Source organism: Alnus glutinosa, chromosome 12 (genome assembly GCF_958979055.1).
Source record: "Alnus glutinosa chromosome 12, dhAlnGlut1.1, whole genome shotgun sequence".
NCBI classification, from domain to species: Eukaryota; Viridiplantae; Streptophyta; class Magnoliopsida; order Fagales; family Betulaceae; genus Alnus; species Alnus glutinosa.
Window position 1 is genome coordinate 20055475 of NC_084897.1, and position 17472 is coordinate 20072946.

Here is a 17472-nt window from a genome sequence, read left to right on the forward strand (position 1 = left end):
CCAGTATGATCAATATCAAGAAGATATGATACTAGCTAGATATAATGGGGGGGGGGGGGGGGGAATTTTTTTTTGATTTCTACTACACTTGTAGAGTTCTCTCTTGCAATAGATATATACGTGCTAGCGGGTGGTTTCTCCAGATTGGATCGTATTCACTGCACCATGGAAGTTCAAGTTCCTAAAAGCTGAAGGCAATAATTTAAAAAAAAAAAAATGGAATACTTAAAACCAAATTATTTTTGGTTGATCTGGTACTGTTGGTTGCCGGTGGTTTCTCCGGGTTGGATCGTACGTCTTCTGAAAATATACCACTGCACTGGAATAATGCCCATTGACAAATCCAGTTGAAGCAAGTTTTGAGCTTTGTTTATAAATAAATTAAGTTCAAATATATTAATATATACATAAACAAGATGTCATTTGTACCGTGTGGAAGTACCCAAATTAAAATAAAAAATAAAAAATAAATAAAAAAAATTGTTAGAAAATCCTGACATACAGATCTGGCTTCAATGCAGTAATTTAAACTACAGCACATCTGTTGTAGAAAAAAATAAACGGCCCAAATTTAACCACATTTTTTAACAGAATAGCACAACAGATGTTTTTTTTTTTTTTTTTTGACTTGACGCCGTTTGAGAAAGGGAGAACTTCTCTTTTGCTTGACAACGCGAGAATGGGCCAATGGGAAAAAGTGTACAATGGGGAAAGGGTGAACATCTCTAGCACAAAGGCCAAAACTGCGGCCATGGCAATCCTTTTCCTGAGCTTGCGTTGCTTTTCAGTTCTTCGCCGTTCCATTATGTATTCATAATCCTGAAACGCCATTGTGAAAATTAATGGCTAAGGCAAAGAGAAACCACTGCCCCAAGCCGGAGACAGAGGGGAGAGAAATGTTAACCCAGTTTCGTTTTTAACCGATATTTCTCTTTAATTCATTGTTAACCCAGTTTCGTTTTCTCACTAATATGATGACTGTGGCTATAATTTTTGTTTAATTTGTTCAAAACGAAGGCTGGGAAGCGGACTCGGAGCTGTGGCTTTGGGCGAGTGGTGACTAAGGTTGCGGTGGCACAGATATATAAGACTCTGAGAACGTGAGATTTCAAAGCTTCAAAAACTCTATTTGGAAGCTCTCACTCTTTCTCAGCTGGCAAACACGGAAATAAGAAAGAAAAAAAAATGAAGACCCAATTCAAGGAAAACCAGTATAAAATTTTTTGGAGATGAACTTACACAGCCATTACTCTCTCTCTCCCTCTCTCCCTCCCTCTCTCCCTACCTTTGTGTGTGTAGATTTGTTGTCACTATATGTTCTTCTTTCTTTCTTTCTTTTTTTGAAGTCACTATTTGTTCTTGAAGATTCGTGCACCTCTTTAAGATTCAGAGACAACTTCCAGCGAAGACGACAATAGCACACAAGCTCACTGTTTTTGTCGATGTCGCTGGTTTAGATTAAGAGGAAGGGAGTATGCGTGGTGAGCTAGAGAGAGATGTTCTCCCTTTCTCAAACGGCGTCAACCCAAAGAACAACAAAAAAAAAATGTCCGTTGTGCTATTCTGTTAAAAAATACGTGGTTAAATCTGAATTCTTTATTTATTTTTTTTTACAGCAGATGTGTTGTAGTTTAAATTACAACATTGAAGTCAGATCTCGTACGTACAACGTATCTAATTAATTATGATGACAAAAAAGTGTGTATTTTTTTTTGGATGTTGAGAAGTGGAGTAAAGTAGAACAAATTAACCAAAGTCGGATGATGACAACACGAAAAGTGCAACGAAAGTGAAGGTGAAAAGATGAGTTTTGTGTTTTTAATTGCCTCGCCACAAGCCTCCACGTGGGCCACTAACTTCGGGTTTGACCCGAATGTCAACCTAACAATGTCATCCATCGTCAACCTCCTACTTGGGTTCGGCTTCACCATGGTCTAAGAATGGTTCCATGTTTTACACGTGGAAAATAAAAATAAAATGCAAGTCCATAGTCACACGTGAAACATGTCAGTATGAAGTGAACTCAGTCTCATATAAAACATATGTGAATAACATGCAATGCGGTTTCAATGGGTGAAATAAGGCAGAAAATCTTGTTGATACATTATAATAATAGCATATAATATCATATGTAGTCCATAGTTATAACCATATTTCATATTTGTGTCCATAACTCTCTTACGATGAAGTTTGTGTATCTTGTGAGACATACAGTACAACTCCATTGCATCGATGTTGCACAATAGCGAGCTAACTACCAACTAGTTGCTGACTGTGTTCGACCCCAACTGATCCACTCAACTAGTGATACCTGCACCGTGGTGACCCCACCCTTGGGTGGTTGTGTCGGTCACAATAGCTCTCGAATCCAGAATAAACATCACTCATCTTACAATTGGATCATATGGTCAAGTCCATATAAACTGGTATGCACATATCCCAAATTCTTCACTAGGTATCTGCTTTTTCCCATGGAGGCCATGTTATACAATCGTTGTCGTTCCATTAACAATGCATGTAACTATGAGTCACCATCATTCATTTTATTGATAATTTCAACTTTACTATGAGTCACCATCATTCTTCATTATAATTTAGTTTCGGAATTTAAACATATTTTCATCGTACCTTTTATTATAACTTAAAAAATGCTTGTAAAAAAAAATTATATATCCACATCTTTCAATAAAAAGATAATAAAGGCTAAGACTCTTAATTTTATTTTACCCCAAAAAAAGTAAAACTTTTTAAAATATTTATTCACATAGGTGTAGTTTATAACGAAAAGAAGTATAAAAATAAAAAATAAAAAAAATAGCAAAAAGAAAATCTAAATTCCAAATATTACAGCGTAGGTGCTGTAGTTTTTTCAACGGTCAAGATGGTGCTGCAAATTTTTTTTTTTACAGCACCTAAACCAAATCCTACAAAATAAAACAAATTTTTTCACTCAACATTTAATGAATCAAATAAATCCTCTCACATCATGTTTAATGCTTAATCAAATAATTTTTTTCCTTATTTTGCTTTCAAAAGTAGAAAAAACACTTCAAAATTTTTTTTGAGTGAATCATACAAAAAAAAATACCATTAAAAAATTCAAATATATTAAAAAATAATACCCTTAATTGTATTTTAATCCATATAAATTAAAACATTTTAAAATCTTTGTTCTCATATCAGTAGTTTAAAATGAAAAAAAAAATGTATAAAAAGGAAAAAAAAAATCAAAAAAGAAGAAAAAATCAAAAAGAAAACTTGTAGATTATGATTATCAAAGCATTAATAAAAAAAAATAGCAGGAGTCTCTAATATTATTGGTGTGATACATATTACATTTCGATACAAATAAAACCCATATAATTTTGAACATTCTAAAAAAAATACATAGCAAACTAAACAAAATGGCTAAAAATCGAGTAAATCATACAAACAAAAACAAAAATACTCCTTAAAACATTCAAAATAAGACACTTAATTTTAGTTTAATCCATATAAATTAAAACATGTTAAAATCTTTGTGCCCATATGAATAATTTATAACGAAAAAGAAATATAAAGAAAAAAAAAATTAGCAAGAAGAAAACATGGTTTAATCTAATTACCAAAGCGTTAATAAAAAATTAGCAGGAATCTATGATGTTGTTAGTGTGATACCTATTATATTTAAATAAAAATAAAACCCAAGTAATTATAAATATTTAAAAAAAATATTGAACAAACTAAACAAAATATTTTTTATGAATACAAAATAAAACAAAATCTTTCATTAATCATTTAACGCAATCAAATAAATTCTCACATCATGTTCAATGCTTAATATCTCTTCGGTGTTTCAAAAGTATTTATATTATTTTTATGCACAAAAATCAAATAAATTCTTGCCTTGTTTTGCTTTCACAAGCATAAAAACACTTTCAAAAAATGGCTAAAAATGGAGTAAATCACATAAACGAAAAAAAAAATTAAATTCCGGAAAACATAAGTCTTTATCTTAGTTTAACGCAAGTTGTATATTTAGGTGATGGAGAATCATATCACTAATGCATATACATTAAAACATGTTTAAATCTTTGTTTCCATAGGTATACATGGTTTAAAATGAAAAGTATAAAGAAAAAAATATCAAAAAAAATATATAGTTTAATCTAAATATCAAAGCATTAATACAAAATTAGTATGAATCTTTATGTGATACCTATTATATTTCAATACAAATAAAACGCAAATAATTCTAAACATTAGGGGAAAAAAAATACAGAGAAAAATAAACATTTTTTATGAAAATTTATTCTCATAGGTAGACATGATTGAAAATGGAAAGCATAAAGAAAAAAAAATAGCAGAAGAATATCTTGATTCTAAATATAAAATGCATAAAATCTAAAGTCCTTCGACCTCCACAAAAAAGAAATAAAAAGTTATGTACTTCAACACTCTGTTCTTCTAACTCTTGAATGTCGCTGCTGGATGCTCTTGATTTCACAATTCAAGATGTTCAAAACCCTAAAGAAAAAGAAGTATAAATAACCAATTTAAGAGAGTATAAATAATTCAATATGACTTTTCAGCTTACTTGTACGTTTTCTTTAGAATTAATGCATGCAATATCTATATGGTCAATTATGGGTTGTTAATGTAATACATTCTTAGTTTTAAATTTTGTCTCTCTATAATTTTGGAGAGTCATAAATTTCAAAACCATAATATTGTACATTAAAATTTTGTAATTAATGAAATCTTATATAAGGAAAAATTTTGAAATAAAATTTAGGAGAAAAAAAAAATCTGACCACTTTGAATTAATGCCTGTTTTTAATTTTAATTTTTTTAAAAAATATCTCACAACTTAATGCGGCTATAATGACACTTAATGATATAATGCGAAAAAAAAATCCTTATTTTGGTCTCATGCAGATCAGCATCCATGATCTTTTTCATTAAAGTACAACAAATTTATTAAAATCATGACAAAACTGGTTCAACATTTAAAATTCACCGGTTTTTTTACTTAAAAAACCGGTTTAGTGTTTAAAAATTATGGGTTCACACCACGTGTCATAATTCTCCATTGCACAAAGAACATTGGATATATAAATCACATCAAAATTTTACTATCAAAATAACCATAATTTTAGTTTTAATCCATATAAATTAAAACATTTAAAATATTCCCATATGTGTAGTTTAAAATGGAAAAAAGTGTAAAGGAAAAAGAATAGCAAAAGAAAAACCTGGATTTTGATTATCAAAGCATTAATAGTAAGATTAATAGTAGGAATCTATAATATTGTTAGTGTGATACATACCTATTATGTTTCAATAAAAATAAAATCCATATAATTTTGAACATTAAAAAAAAAAAAAAAAGCATTTCAAATTTAATTCTTAATTAACTCTGTTTTAAAAGCATTTCTATTCCTTTTGAGTACAATAATCAAATAAAATTTTGTCTTTTTTGGCTTTCAAAAGCAGAATAACACTTCCAAAAAATAAGTGAAAATCGTGTAAATCACATAAAAGAAAAACAAATATCCCATAAAACATTCAGATGAATTAAAACATAAGACTCTTATTTTTAGTTTAATTTATATAAATTAAAATATGTTAAAATCTTTGTTTTCATAGGTGTAGTTTAGAATGAAAATAAATATGAAGAAGAAAAATAGCAAGAAGAAAACTATGATTTTGATTATGAAAGCGTAAAATAAAAAATTAGCAGGAATTTTTTTTATTGTCGATGTGATAACTATTATATTTCAATCATATATAATTCTGAACATTCAAAAAGGTAAATGAACGGAAAAAATAATAATAATAATAATAATTCAAATGAAGAATTGCTCAACCAAAAATTTCACAAACAAAATGGAAACATATTTAGATCTCAACCAAAAATATAAAATACTAAAGAAACATCTTTCTGACGCCGGAACAGAATAGCGATTATTCTGTAGGCTAATCAGTAAGTAATTTGCAAGGAAGAAACAAGAAATTCACCCCAAAACAGAGATAAAAACTCTGAAATTTGATAATTGATCAATAACAATGAACTGTCGAAAAACACCCACAAGCCGGGCTTAAATAGCTGAAAATTAGGTTTAGGAGAATTTTTGCCAAAAATAGCAAAATCCCGAAAACCCTAATAAAACGAAATACATAATAAAATAATTATTCTGTCGAAAATCTGGTCCAAATCGGGCTCAGAATCACCTCCAAAACAATAAGCGAAAAGTTACCATAAATGGCAAAAAATATCTAAAATTAAGGTTTTGACAAGAAAAACAGCGGATTTTGGGGCTCGAAACGAGGCGCACCGAGCGAAGCTGGTGGCCACGACGTGCGCGCCGAAGAGAGCTTTCCGAATTGGGGTCATGGGCGCGAAACGGATACACGTAGCCAAAGTTATGGCCAAATTACTGCGGCGCACTCGGAAATTGCCCCAATTAGGTCAGATTACGATTTCTTGCTAATTTTGCGCTGATCCGCCTGCTCCAAGTAATTCAGCGCCTTTATTGTGCAATCTGACAACTCAGCGTCATCAGACTCGGACCCTCCTGCATCACTTTCTTTATAAAAGAGTTTTACTTGTATCATTAATTGAGAAAGAGAGAGAGACTAATTGTATCATTAATAGAGAGAGAGAGAGACACACACACACACACACACATTAAATAGACCGGTTCAATTTTATTTAAAAGACCGATTTTGTACTTAAAGGACCGGTTTAGTCACTAAAAAGTATGAGTTCTTACCACGTATCACTATTATATGACATTCTAAAGAAGAACTCGGCTTTTATATATATATATGATAATGGTTGAATTCAAAAAATGATAGAAATTTCTTACAAATTGGTTTGTAAAAAATTTCATACAACCCACATATAAAATTAACATGTGTCCCTTGGCATGAGAGAAGCACAAGTTGTTTTAATAGCAAGTTCTTCTCACATACTTTTTTAATAGCATTAATAAAAAAACATGTGCTTCTCACATATTTAAATGACACATGTCAATCTTATATGTAGATTGTAAGAAATTTCCTACAAACAGATTTGTAAGAAATTTTTATCCTTAAAAATATCTTCGTGGTTACCTCATCAAAAGGCTTACCATCCGCGATATATAGCAGCTTGTTTCATTGGAGCTTTTTCCAAATTATGTGAAGATGTAACTTCTATTCAACTAAAGGTAATTTTGCTTTAAAAAAAAAAAAAAAAAAAAAACACTTGTTTTTCACCTAAAGAGAGATACCAAAATACTATTAGGTTGCCTCTTTGTTTTATTTTCTTTAAATTCCAAGGGGGTACTTTGTTGCACAAATGAAGCCAAAAACTTTCTGGTGGTATCCCACATCCTGCCCTATGGAGAAATAATTCCAAGAAACATAAAAAATGTAATGGAGTGTCGTCGGAGCTCAATAACCACTGTTAGTGGGTTACCACTCAACACCAGATCACTAAGCAGGAGCTAGGAAGCATAAGGGCACTAGTAGCAGATTTCTAACCATTTATTTTATGTTACAGAAAATTTAAAGAACCAAACCATTTTTTTTTTCCTACACAAAAACACCCCACAGCAACTTCCTTTTGTCTTTTCCTATATATTAAAATAATTTTTTTTTTTTTATCTTTTCCTTCTTTTTTTTTTCTTTTTTTTCTTTTTTTTTTTTTCCTTTTAACTTATTCCAGAAATCTCTATGCATTTCGCCCTCCTCTGCAACTAAAATGATCCCCCAATGCCCCCCCCTCTCTTCTCCACCTGATCTCTCTCCCCCCACGCACAACCCAGCTCCCAAATCGGTCCACGCACAACCCGGCCATCAATATCCAATACTCACAAGAAAAAATCAACCACGAACAACCAGTGAGAACAAAGATGCGGTCTCGCCCACCGGATTGCTTCCAAGCCGGAGTTCCCCTCATCAAATCCACAACCTACTGCTGCCTCATAGTCTTTGTTCCCCACCTTCTTCCTAAACGCCCCCTTCATCGTTCCCAACTGCAACTCCGCGCTCAACCTCACAAAGAACAGCACAAAACGACGTCGGATTCCTCTACATCGAAGACCCGGTGATCCAGTACTCGGCGCTGTAATACTTGATCAGCGGGTTCTCAGGATAGGGAGGGAATTGGAGGTTTTTGGGGAGGTGGGTGGGAGCGATTTGGCAGTCGGATTCGGAGGAGAGGCGGGATTCAGAGGAAAGGATGAAGAGAAGGGTGGTGAGTGAGAGGAAGAGAGTGGGGACCAAGCGTTGAGAAGAGATGGTATTCTCGAGGGCTGTGTATTTTTTTATTAAAATAATCTATTTGGTAGTTACTGTGCTATTCAATGTATTGAAAAGCACCGTAGCTTCCCAAGGAGGTGCATGAATAATATGGTAATTGTTGTGGTGTCATTTTTTCCAACTTTTTTGAAATTTTCCTTATTTTAGGGAATAGAACCACTTATAGGGCATCTGCTACTAGTGCTCTAATAGACATAAGCGATCAACAAGAATGAATGGCCATGGAGGACTCAGCTTCAAACAAAACAGTTTTCTCCTTTTAGCACTAAAATGAGATCAAAAAACATAAATCTCAACAAAAAAAAAAAAAAAAAGAGGAAAAACGATTTACTATATATATCAGTAATATCACCAGGTGGGTTATAAGTGCTTTGCTTGGAGATTGGAGTCAATTGGGCAACCATGAATTGCTTCTGGTTTGAGAGGAATAGTTGACAGTATTGAGGTTCCTATGGACTGCTTGAATTTTCATTTGTAAGATCGCCATTTCACCAGATGCCTGTCTTGTGCACCTTTCTTTAGTTTGTTTTTTGGATTTCTTTGATCTCTTAACAATGAATAAGCCTCCCACTCCCCTTTCCCTATTTCAAGGCTTTCTTTGCATCTGAGGCGTTCTTTGAAGATGTCAAATAGAATTTTGGAGATCAGATGTCTTGCAGCGACAATTGGCACCGTTGTCTGTACCTTCCAAATTCGCATTGAACATATATTTTCTCATTTTTCCTTGCATGACAGTAAAACTTACTCACTGAACAGATTTCAAGGAAACTTTCCATCCCATGAACTCCACTTGTTGCTGAAATGAGGATACCTCTTTCTTTCTCCCCCATAAGTCGTAATTATAGGTGTTCTGGAAATACAGATATACAGAGTAGCACATAATGCATTGTTCTGGGAGTATAAGGCACATAAAGACCGAAGTTAGGTTTTTTTTCTTCTCTTATGCTCCGTTTGTTTCGGCGTAAAATAATTTCTGGAAAATGATTTCGTTATTTTACGGTGTTTGGTAGGAGAGAAAATAATGGTCAACAAAAATCATTTTCTGTTTGATCGTAAAAGCTTCTTTAATTTTTGGAAAACGATTTTTCCAAAATTATACTCTTCGTCTTTTCACGCACATTTGATATCCGATTGTCAGAATCCGACAATAGTCGATCGTCGGAATCCAGATGGCACCGGAATCTGGCAACATCCGGCTACCAGAATAATGCCGGCGCCAGAATCCAGCGACATCCGGCCACCGTCGCCGGATGTCGGCGGACCAAATTCCAGCAGAATCTGGCCGAAATCTGGCCATGGTCAGAAGGCGGCCGGATGTGACCAGATCCGACCAAACATGTTCGCCGGAATCCAGCAACGGCGACCGGACGTTGCCAGATTCCAGCGACAGTTGCATTTTTCACTTTTCGTAATTTTTTCATGCGAATCAAACACCGGAAAATATTTTTGAGAAAATTATTTTTTCTGAAAATAATTTCTTCGAAAATATTTTACGACAAAAATCATTTTCCGTCGAAATAAACGAAGCATTATTTTCCTTTGCTCGCCCATTTGACTATGTGGTGTTGATAGCCTTTTTTTTTTTTCTTTCTTTTTTCGTTTTTTTTTTTTTGTAAGTCAGGTGATAGGCACTAGTTGGTATAGCACTACTTCTAGTTTTGATAGAAATATGATTCCCCCATTTGGCATGGATTGAATTATTAACGAGGGAAGAGGTTCTTATTATGATAGTATAATTTGTTTTAGTTTTACCCAAAAATGGGAGAATTGGAAGGATAGATCTTCAGTGTGACGTTAGGTGCAATTCCAATGGAGCCCTAATAAAAATGAAAAGTTTGCTGCAAACTTGTGACTTTCTTGGTTCCATTTTGTCTCTTTTTTGTTTCAGTTTCATTACTCTCGTAATTACTTAATCCCGTTTGCTTCTGGTAAACTGAAAACAAAGAAAAATCATTTCATTGGCAAATTACTTGCAGGGATACATCTTGGTTGGGCTGCCTGGGCGGTTCGTGGAATATGGAACCAAAACAAAACAAGAAGGAAGCAGAGATTCCTGTGGAGACATCGACTGGACCAGAATCTAACATGAAGGAACAACAAGATAACAAAAACAAATCTGAGACTCCTGCAGAGGCATCTACTAAACCAGATTCTAACAAGAAGGGAGCAGAGACTCCTACAGAGGCATCTACTAGATCAGAGTCATCAAGAAAGAACACCCCCCAATCATTAAAGTCCAAAACTAGAATTGCAAAGTGGAAACAAGGAAAGAAGAATAAGCATGTATTTAAGGGCAACAAAGAAAGTACCAATAATGAAGGAGATGTGAAGAAGCTAAAATCTAGAGAAGAGACAGAGAAGAATATTATTAATGAAGAGTGTAGGGATGAGAGCAGTCAGCCTCAAAAGGACCAAGAGAAGATCACCCAGTTGGAAAAGCACAAACAAAATCAGAGAAACAAAAGAAGGCGTGGTGGGTCAGACAGTAGCTTAAAGAATCAAAACAACAAAGAAAAGCATGATGGCATGGAAAAGAGCCACCATGATGAGAAAAACAAAGAAAAACTTGGTGGTTTGATCGTTATGTGCAATGCAAAGACGAAACCTGATTGTTTCCGCTATCGTGTAATGGGAGTTCCACCAAGTAAAAAAGATGTTGTGATGGATGTCAAACCTGGGCTTGCACTTTTTCTCTATGAATTTGATCTGAAGCTTCTGTACGGGATATATAAGGCATCCTCTAATGGTGGCATGAAACTTGAGCCAAGAGTTTTCGGTGGGGCATTCCCTGTTCAGGTCAGGTTTTCTTGTAGCGGACTTCTTCTACTATAATTATTGTGGTTTTCTTTCTTTGACTAGCCTAGGGGTGAGCATGGACCCCTTGGGTCGGTGTTCTTCAGATAACAACGGTGTCAGTTGGCGGACTCTGGCCACAGAACTTGAACCGAAACCTCAGACTGAATCTAAGCCGAATCGACTGTCCTCAGTTGGCTTCAGTGGCTGGTCGGTTAGGTTGGATTTTTGGATTTTACTTTACCTGTTTGGGCCGATTACATAGAGTGGCTTGTGTTTTACTATTGACCCTTAATTTTCTTTGAAGCTTGCCTCAAGTACCCCAACCAGCCCGGCCGCTTTGCGGTAAAGCCTTTGCCAACTCCAAGCTCAAAATCCTAGCCAATGGGCCTGAGCTCTACTCGACCCCATCAATTTCAATGCCATTCTCCCCCTCAACCTTCTCACCCACAAGAATACCAACATTGCCATCCACGTCTAATTGCTCCATAACTTGACCGACCCCGACAATAACGACGACAACAACAACAACAATGATGAGAACGAGGAGCCAACATGGATACTATTGTGTTGAAGACGTGCGGTGGTGGAGTTGGGCACGAGAGGACAAAGCTTGTCTAGTGGTAGTTAAGGAGGATAAAGATGAGGGACTTGAAGTTGGAGGGTCAGAATAGGGATTCAGGATGCTGGGTATATAAAACAGGTGTCGTTTGATGCAGTATTGGTCGGAACCTCAACACCCGCCACTGACACCTAGACCGATGGTATTGGTTTTTAGAACCCAAGTAACCAAGTAGACTTACCGACTGTTTTGTAAACCAACTGATGTCAGTCCATTTCCAGTCCGGTCAGTCAGGTTTTTGGGAATTAGCTCTCCCCTAGCCTGGAGCAAAGAAAATGGCTCTCCAAGTCAATCCCCAGTCCTGAAGCGCTAGTAATTTACATCTCAGAGATACTGATTAATAGTGTTAGAAACAAAACCTATAGTCTGGCCGTAAATAAATTTTTCATGTTGATATACTAATTGTTGTCTTTTCTTCACATCTGGTTCTGAAAACCGCATGTTCTTACAATTCGTCACTAGTTAACATACAATCTCTCTTGCAAACATGCTTTCCTGTCAGTAGAGGAGCACTTTGTCTTTAGCTCATTTTCTCCTTTTTCTCGGAACACTAACACAATCGCGCAGTTTCCTGAAAAAGGTTTACTTACAGAACAGCATATTTTGTGAAACAAAGAGCAGTTTCATCTAGCCCAATTTGTGTGCTGATGACTTTTCAATTTTCAGGTGCGGTTCGGTATTAAGAAGGATTGTCTTCCACTACCTGAGACTATTTTTAAGAAGCTAGGCAATCAAGGAAAATTATAATGAAAAGAACAAATTCAGAACAGAACTTACTGTCAAACAAGTAAGATTCACTTGTTTCCTCAGGTGGTTTGGGGTCATTGTTTCCTTTGATAATTTAGTATTTACAATGTTTCCAATTCTCCCCTTCAGGTTAGGAAGCTCGCAGAACTTTTTCGACCAGCTGAAGTCCATTCGAACATGCTGCCTATCCACCCTCCACAAGTTTCTAGAGTTCGGGATAGGGAAGTTCATGAAAGAGTAAGAGAAACATGGCCCCATTCTCATATGGAAACACTTGCTAGGGATCCTTATACCAAGGGTGATTCTATTAGTTACCCTTTGCTGTCTCACGAAAGGGATCATCAGCGTATTGCATACCAAGACATGACAACCATACAGAGAGAGGAAATTCCTCGTGAACGTTACCTGACTGAAAAGGAGTACCGAGCTTTTGGGCTTCAGGGCGAGAGAAGAAATTTAACTCCCCCATCTCATATTGCTCCTACTTTGGAAACGTACCGGAGAGTCTATGAAAGAGAGCACCTTCTAAGACATCCAGACCATATATATGTATAGGGATGAACACCTTCTAAGACAGCCAGACCATATGTATAGGGATGTCGTCTCTGCACACACAGAAACTATTCGTGCTGATCCTCTCTACTTGAATGAGAGAGAATATCAGGCTTATGGTCTTGTTGGTAGACATGAATTGCCATCTTCAGTTCCTGTTGCAACTGCAGCATCAGCTACTGCTTTAGGCTCCTATACCAACGATCCATACTATGCTTATCATTATGGTGCTTCATTATTGGACCCATATGATCCAAATCTGAGGAGGCAGGAAGTCCCTTCAGGTTCTTATCCTGTTGGCGGAACGTACTCGACTGATATCGCTCATTTACGCCGTACAGAAAGTGATCAAGTTGAGGGGCTATACTCCACATATGTTGCCGATGCTCCACGGACTTATAACCGGACACAGCACTATCAGGGTACCCAGCCCGAAGCTGGAAGTGTGCCAGTTTCATCTCGGTACTCTTTTGCTTGTCTATCATTCCCACCCCAGTGACTGAATTTGCATCTTTCATGGACAGAGTATGTGATTGCTTTGTCACCAATTGTTGGCCATAAATTTAGTGAATCGCAAACTAGGATTACAAAGGGTAATGAAGAAGAAGAAGAAGAGGAGGAGGAGGAAGGATTACAAAGGGTAGGCATTGGGCTCTAGGCTCTGATAACTTTTGACAAAGGCTGGGTCGTATGAGACTGCCTAGTAACTTCGGTTGCTTGCAATCATTATTACTGCTCTTATTTTATGCTTTCCTTTGATAAACTTTTGTTGCAATGGGCTGTTGAAACGATGGATGATTACTAGTGATGATTGGGCTATGAACTTTCTCATTTGGGGTCTAGGAACTTTTAGTACGATAATCTACGTGTATGCATTTGGGTTTCGGTTTATGGGCTCATGACGTGTGTTGTGACAAAATTATTATTCCAGCAACACCAAAAAGCAGAAAAATAGCAAAATAGTAAATAACCATAACACAAATTTAAAAGATACTAAAATTTAATTGGTTCGGTTTAACAAGTCTACCTCCACCGATAAAAACGATCAAGGAGAAATTCACTATAAAAAAAAAATGAAGTACAAATTGCAATACAAATGATAACCACTCAAACCCAAAAGTCCTAAATACATCCAAATCTCACTTTCACGCAATAAAGCATAACTACTTACAAAAGAGAAAAAAAAAATCTCTAAGTTCTTATCTCTTAAGACCCAAAAGAAATAGTGAAAAATACAAGTGAGACAACAAAAGAGACACTTATCTCTTTCCCAATGAACTGCCAAACTGCTGCTGGACCGGTCCTCCTCTTCTTGTCTTCTCTCGCACGCTGCTCTCTCAAAGGACCCTCAAAAGAAGCTCTCGATCGGTTCAGCAACAAAAAAAGGCTTCAGCTTTTCTTCCTTTGTTTTTTTCTTCACAAGCTTCTACGAGAAGCTTCACCAAGCTTCCAAATGAAGATTTTCCAACTCACACACACGTGTGTGGACAGCCAGCAACAACAAATGAGTATGGATTTGAAAAGGACCAAGTGGGGCCCACGGTAGGACTTGATAAATCAAGTCACAAATACACTACAACGTGCGGCTCAGCCATTTTTCATTTGCATAATGTATGGGTGAGGGAACAAATTTGGCTACAAACGTTGAAGCAAACCGAGTTTAAGCCATATGGTTTCATATCAATCCAAATTGTACGATGGATTGGACTGTAATTGAGCTAAGTATTAAATGTTTAAGTTTTGTTCATCAAATTTTATTTTGAACACGAATTATGCTCAAGCTTATTACTGAGTTAGATGATTTGTTCAAATTTAGTTATTTTATTTTTTGAACGAATTCAAGCTTGCTCGTTTACGAGCTGCTTAATTAATTTATTCATTTTTTATGCAAAGTAAATATCATGATTTATTTTTTTTGTAAATTCATATTAATTATTGTTAAGGTTTTATCATTTGACTTAATTAAATAAATTAATTTGAATCTTAAATAATTCAATTTCAAGTTTATATGTATGTTATGTAGTATGTTAGTATGTATATAAATTCATTATGGGCACACATATATTATACATACATACAAACACGAGCAATGCTAAAATGTATGACTTATGTTCCCCTTGTGTTTCCTAAAAAACTATTGTGCCTTTTAAAATCGCCATTAGATTTATGATATATCATTATTGTATTGTGATCCAATGTTGATTTTAAAGGCCACATTAATTTTTGGGAAACATAAGAAATACATAACTTAGACGTTTAGCATTACTTTACAAACACACATATATCTACATCAAGATTTACAATAATAATAATTAAAGCTATATCTATTATATTAGGAAAATAATTTTTCTTTACAAACATAAAGTTATATGAGTTTATACGAATCGAGTCGAGTTTATACAAGTATAGCTCGTATAATAATTGAACCTAATTTTGTTTTCATAATTGACTCGTTTATCAAACAAACCGAATTCAAGTCTAGTTTATACAAGCTGGTATCAAGTCATAGTCCGACAAATGGTATGAGGTTACATGATCGAGTCACAGAAGCGTCATCATGCGGGAGGAATTGTTGGGACACAATGCTGCTTCTTGCGACCGTTTTAAAGACAAGCATGTTGAGCGTGATGTTGAAGTTCATAAAAAAATTGAATTTGTCTCCCTTAACACCAATTGGTTTTAGGTGAAATAGCAGCTTACGGTCCGAAAAAATCGAATAGAATTGTTCATTTACAACCGTTTTCTTGTAGGATTTTTCGGGGTTAGAGATATCTTCTATCTTGTTGCCAAGAAGGGTACAAACAAAACTGATCTAAACTGTGGACTATCTAACTTGGTCGATTGGTCTTGAATATGGCTTTGTGAGTGCATGCAAATTGGCCAGATACATTTGCTCAGAAGCAAGTCGTTTTTGGGCAATCGATTGTATATTCTGGGACACCAACGCCTGAATTACAAGGAAGAAACCAGAAGTTCATAATTAGAAGATTCAACCCTTGCAACAATTCTAATTCTACTCGTTTGGTTTCTTCTTGATAATCAGATTTCTTAATTTGTCTTGAGTTTTGTAGCATTTTTCATGTAAATATGATGGAAGTTTACACATGAATAATTGACACCAAAAGCATATATATTATAGGAGAATTGAATGTACGGTCGTTTACGTCCAGACCGGATGAATTAAAAGTCTAAGCTATTTCTCAAGAAATATCCTTAAAACTTTGGACAGGAAATATTTATCCCCGGTCAAAGGGGTACAAAAAGTTTAAGGGTAAGGAAGTTTGACCAGATAAATATTGACCTTTTGCCCTTGTTTAATAACTTACGGAACAGAATAACATAATGCTGTTACTGTTTATGTCCTTTTTTATTCAATTTTTTATATTTTTTACTATCAATCAACATAAAAATATTCTCATTTTTTTTCACTTTTTATATCACATCAATAATTTTTTATTATTATTCAAAAAATAAAAAAATTCACTACAATACAAAACTTTTTCACTTTTTTATACAAATTCTTTTTATTTTATATCACATCATCACTTTTTACTAATTTCAAAACTAACAACCCACTACTCTGTTCTGTGCATGTCTTTATCCAACAAGCTTTGTTCTTTGAATGCAATTCCCCTTGTATATTTAGAAACGTGTTTTTTTTTTTCTCAGTATATTTGGCTAACACTACATGTATATTTGGCTAACACTACATGTTTATTTTTAAGGATATCTGTTATCCGCAATTATTCACTATCCGCACATGGATACGGTTAGCAAAAACTTTTATCTACATATATGGATAACAGTTTTGGGATACGCCGATGTGGTTATTTGTAAACCCTTTATTATATTTAATAAATTCACTAAAACGATATCATTTTGGATTAGGTATGGGTAAAATTTACATTAGTTTGATTGGTTGTGTACATGTGAACCTAATACGAAATTAAAGGATTAAGGTTGATGAGTTTGGCCTGATTAAATAAAGAGGTCGAATTAGAGTTGACCTATATAATTTTATACTTATACCTTAACACAACATAAATTCAACACGCAAATAAGAATTGTAGCCTCTAACTACAATGCGCTTTGAACAAAACTTATCCTCAAAGAGAGTGCAGTGTAAAATGAATATATTAGTAGAAAGTCAAAAACTCATAAATTTCATTGCAAAGGGATCTTAGAAATTATGGTCTGTTTGTCAACAGAGTTGAATTAGGATTCTTCTCTATTCATCTCTATTTTTTTCAAAAATAAATTATATTTTATTTAACTTTTTCAAATTTTTTCAAATTTTATCTCATAAAGTCAAACTTCGAAATTCGCGCAATAAATCAGAATTCTATTCTAAGTTCAAAAAATTCAATTCCCAAACTGAAATTTTGAAGTTGTAACTACTAATTACAGTAGTTACCTACATACTTTGACATATATGATATATCATCTTAAAGTCTAATATGCAAGCCTAA

General features: G+C 34.7%; 1 protein-coding gene across 1 annotated transcript; it reads left to right on the forward strand.

Moving 5' to 3' along the window:
- The first annotated feature begins 10233 nt into the window (after nucleotides 1-10233).
- On the forward strand, nucleotides 10234-12721 carry LOC133851370 (B2 protein-like). The gene is made up of 3 exons (XM_062287768.1): nucleotides 10234-11085; nucleotides 12371-12491; nucleotides 12581-12721. Exons 1-2 carry the CDS (start codon nucleotides 10306-10308, stop codon nucleotides 12449-12451), a joined length of 861 nt encoding a protein of 286 aa, XP_062143752.1. The 5' UTR covers nucleotides 10234-10305; the 3' UTR covers nucleotides 12452-12491; nucleotides 12581-12721.
- The last annotated feature ends 4751 nt before the right edge of the window (nucleotides 12722-17472 follow it).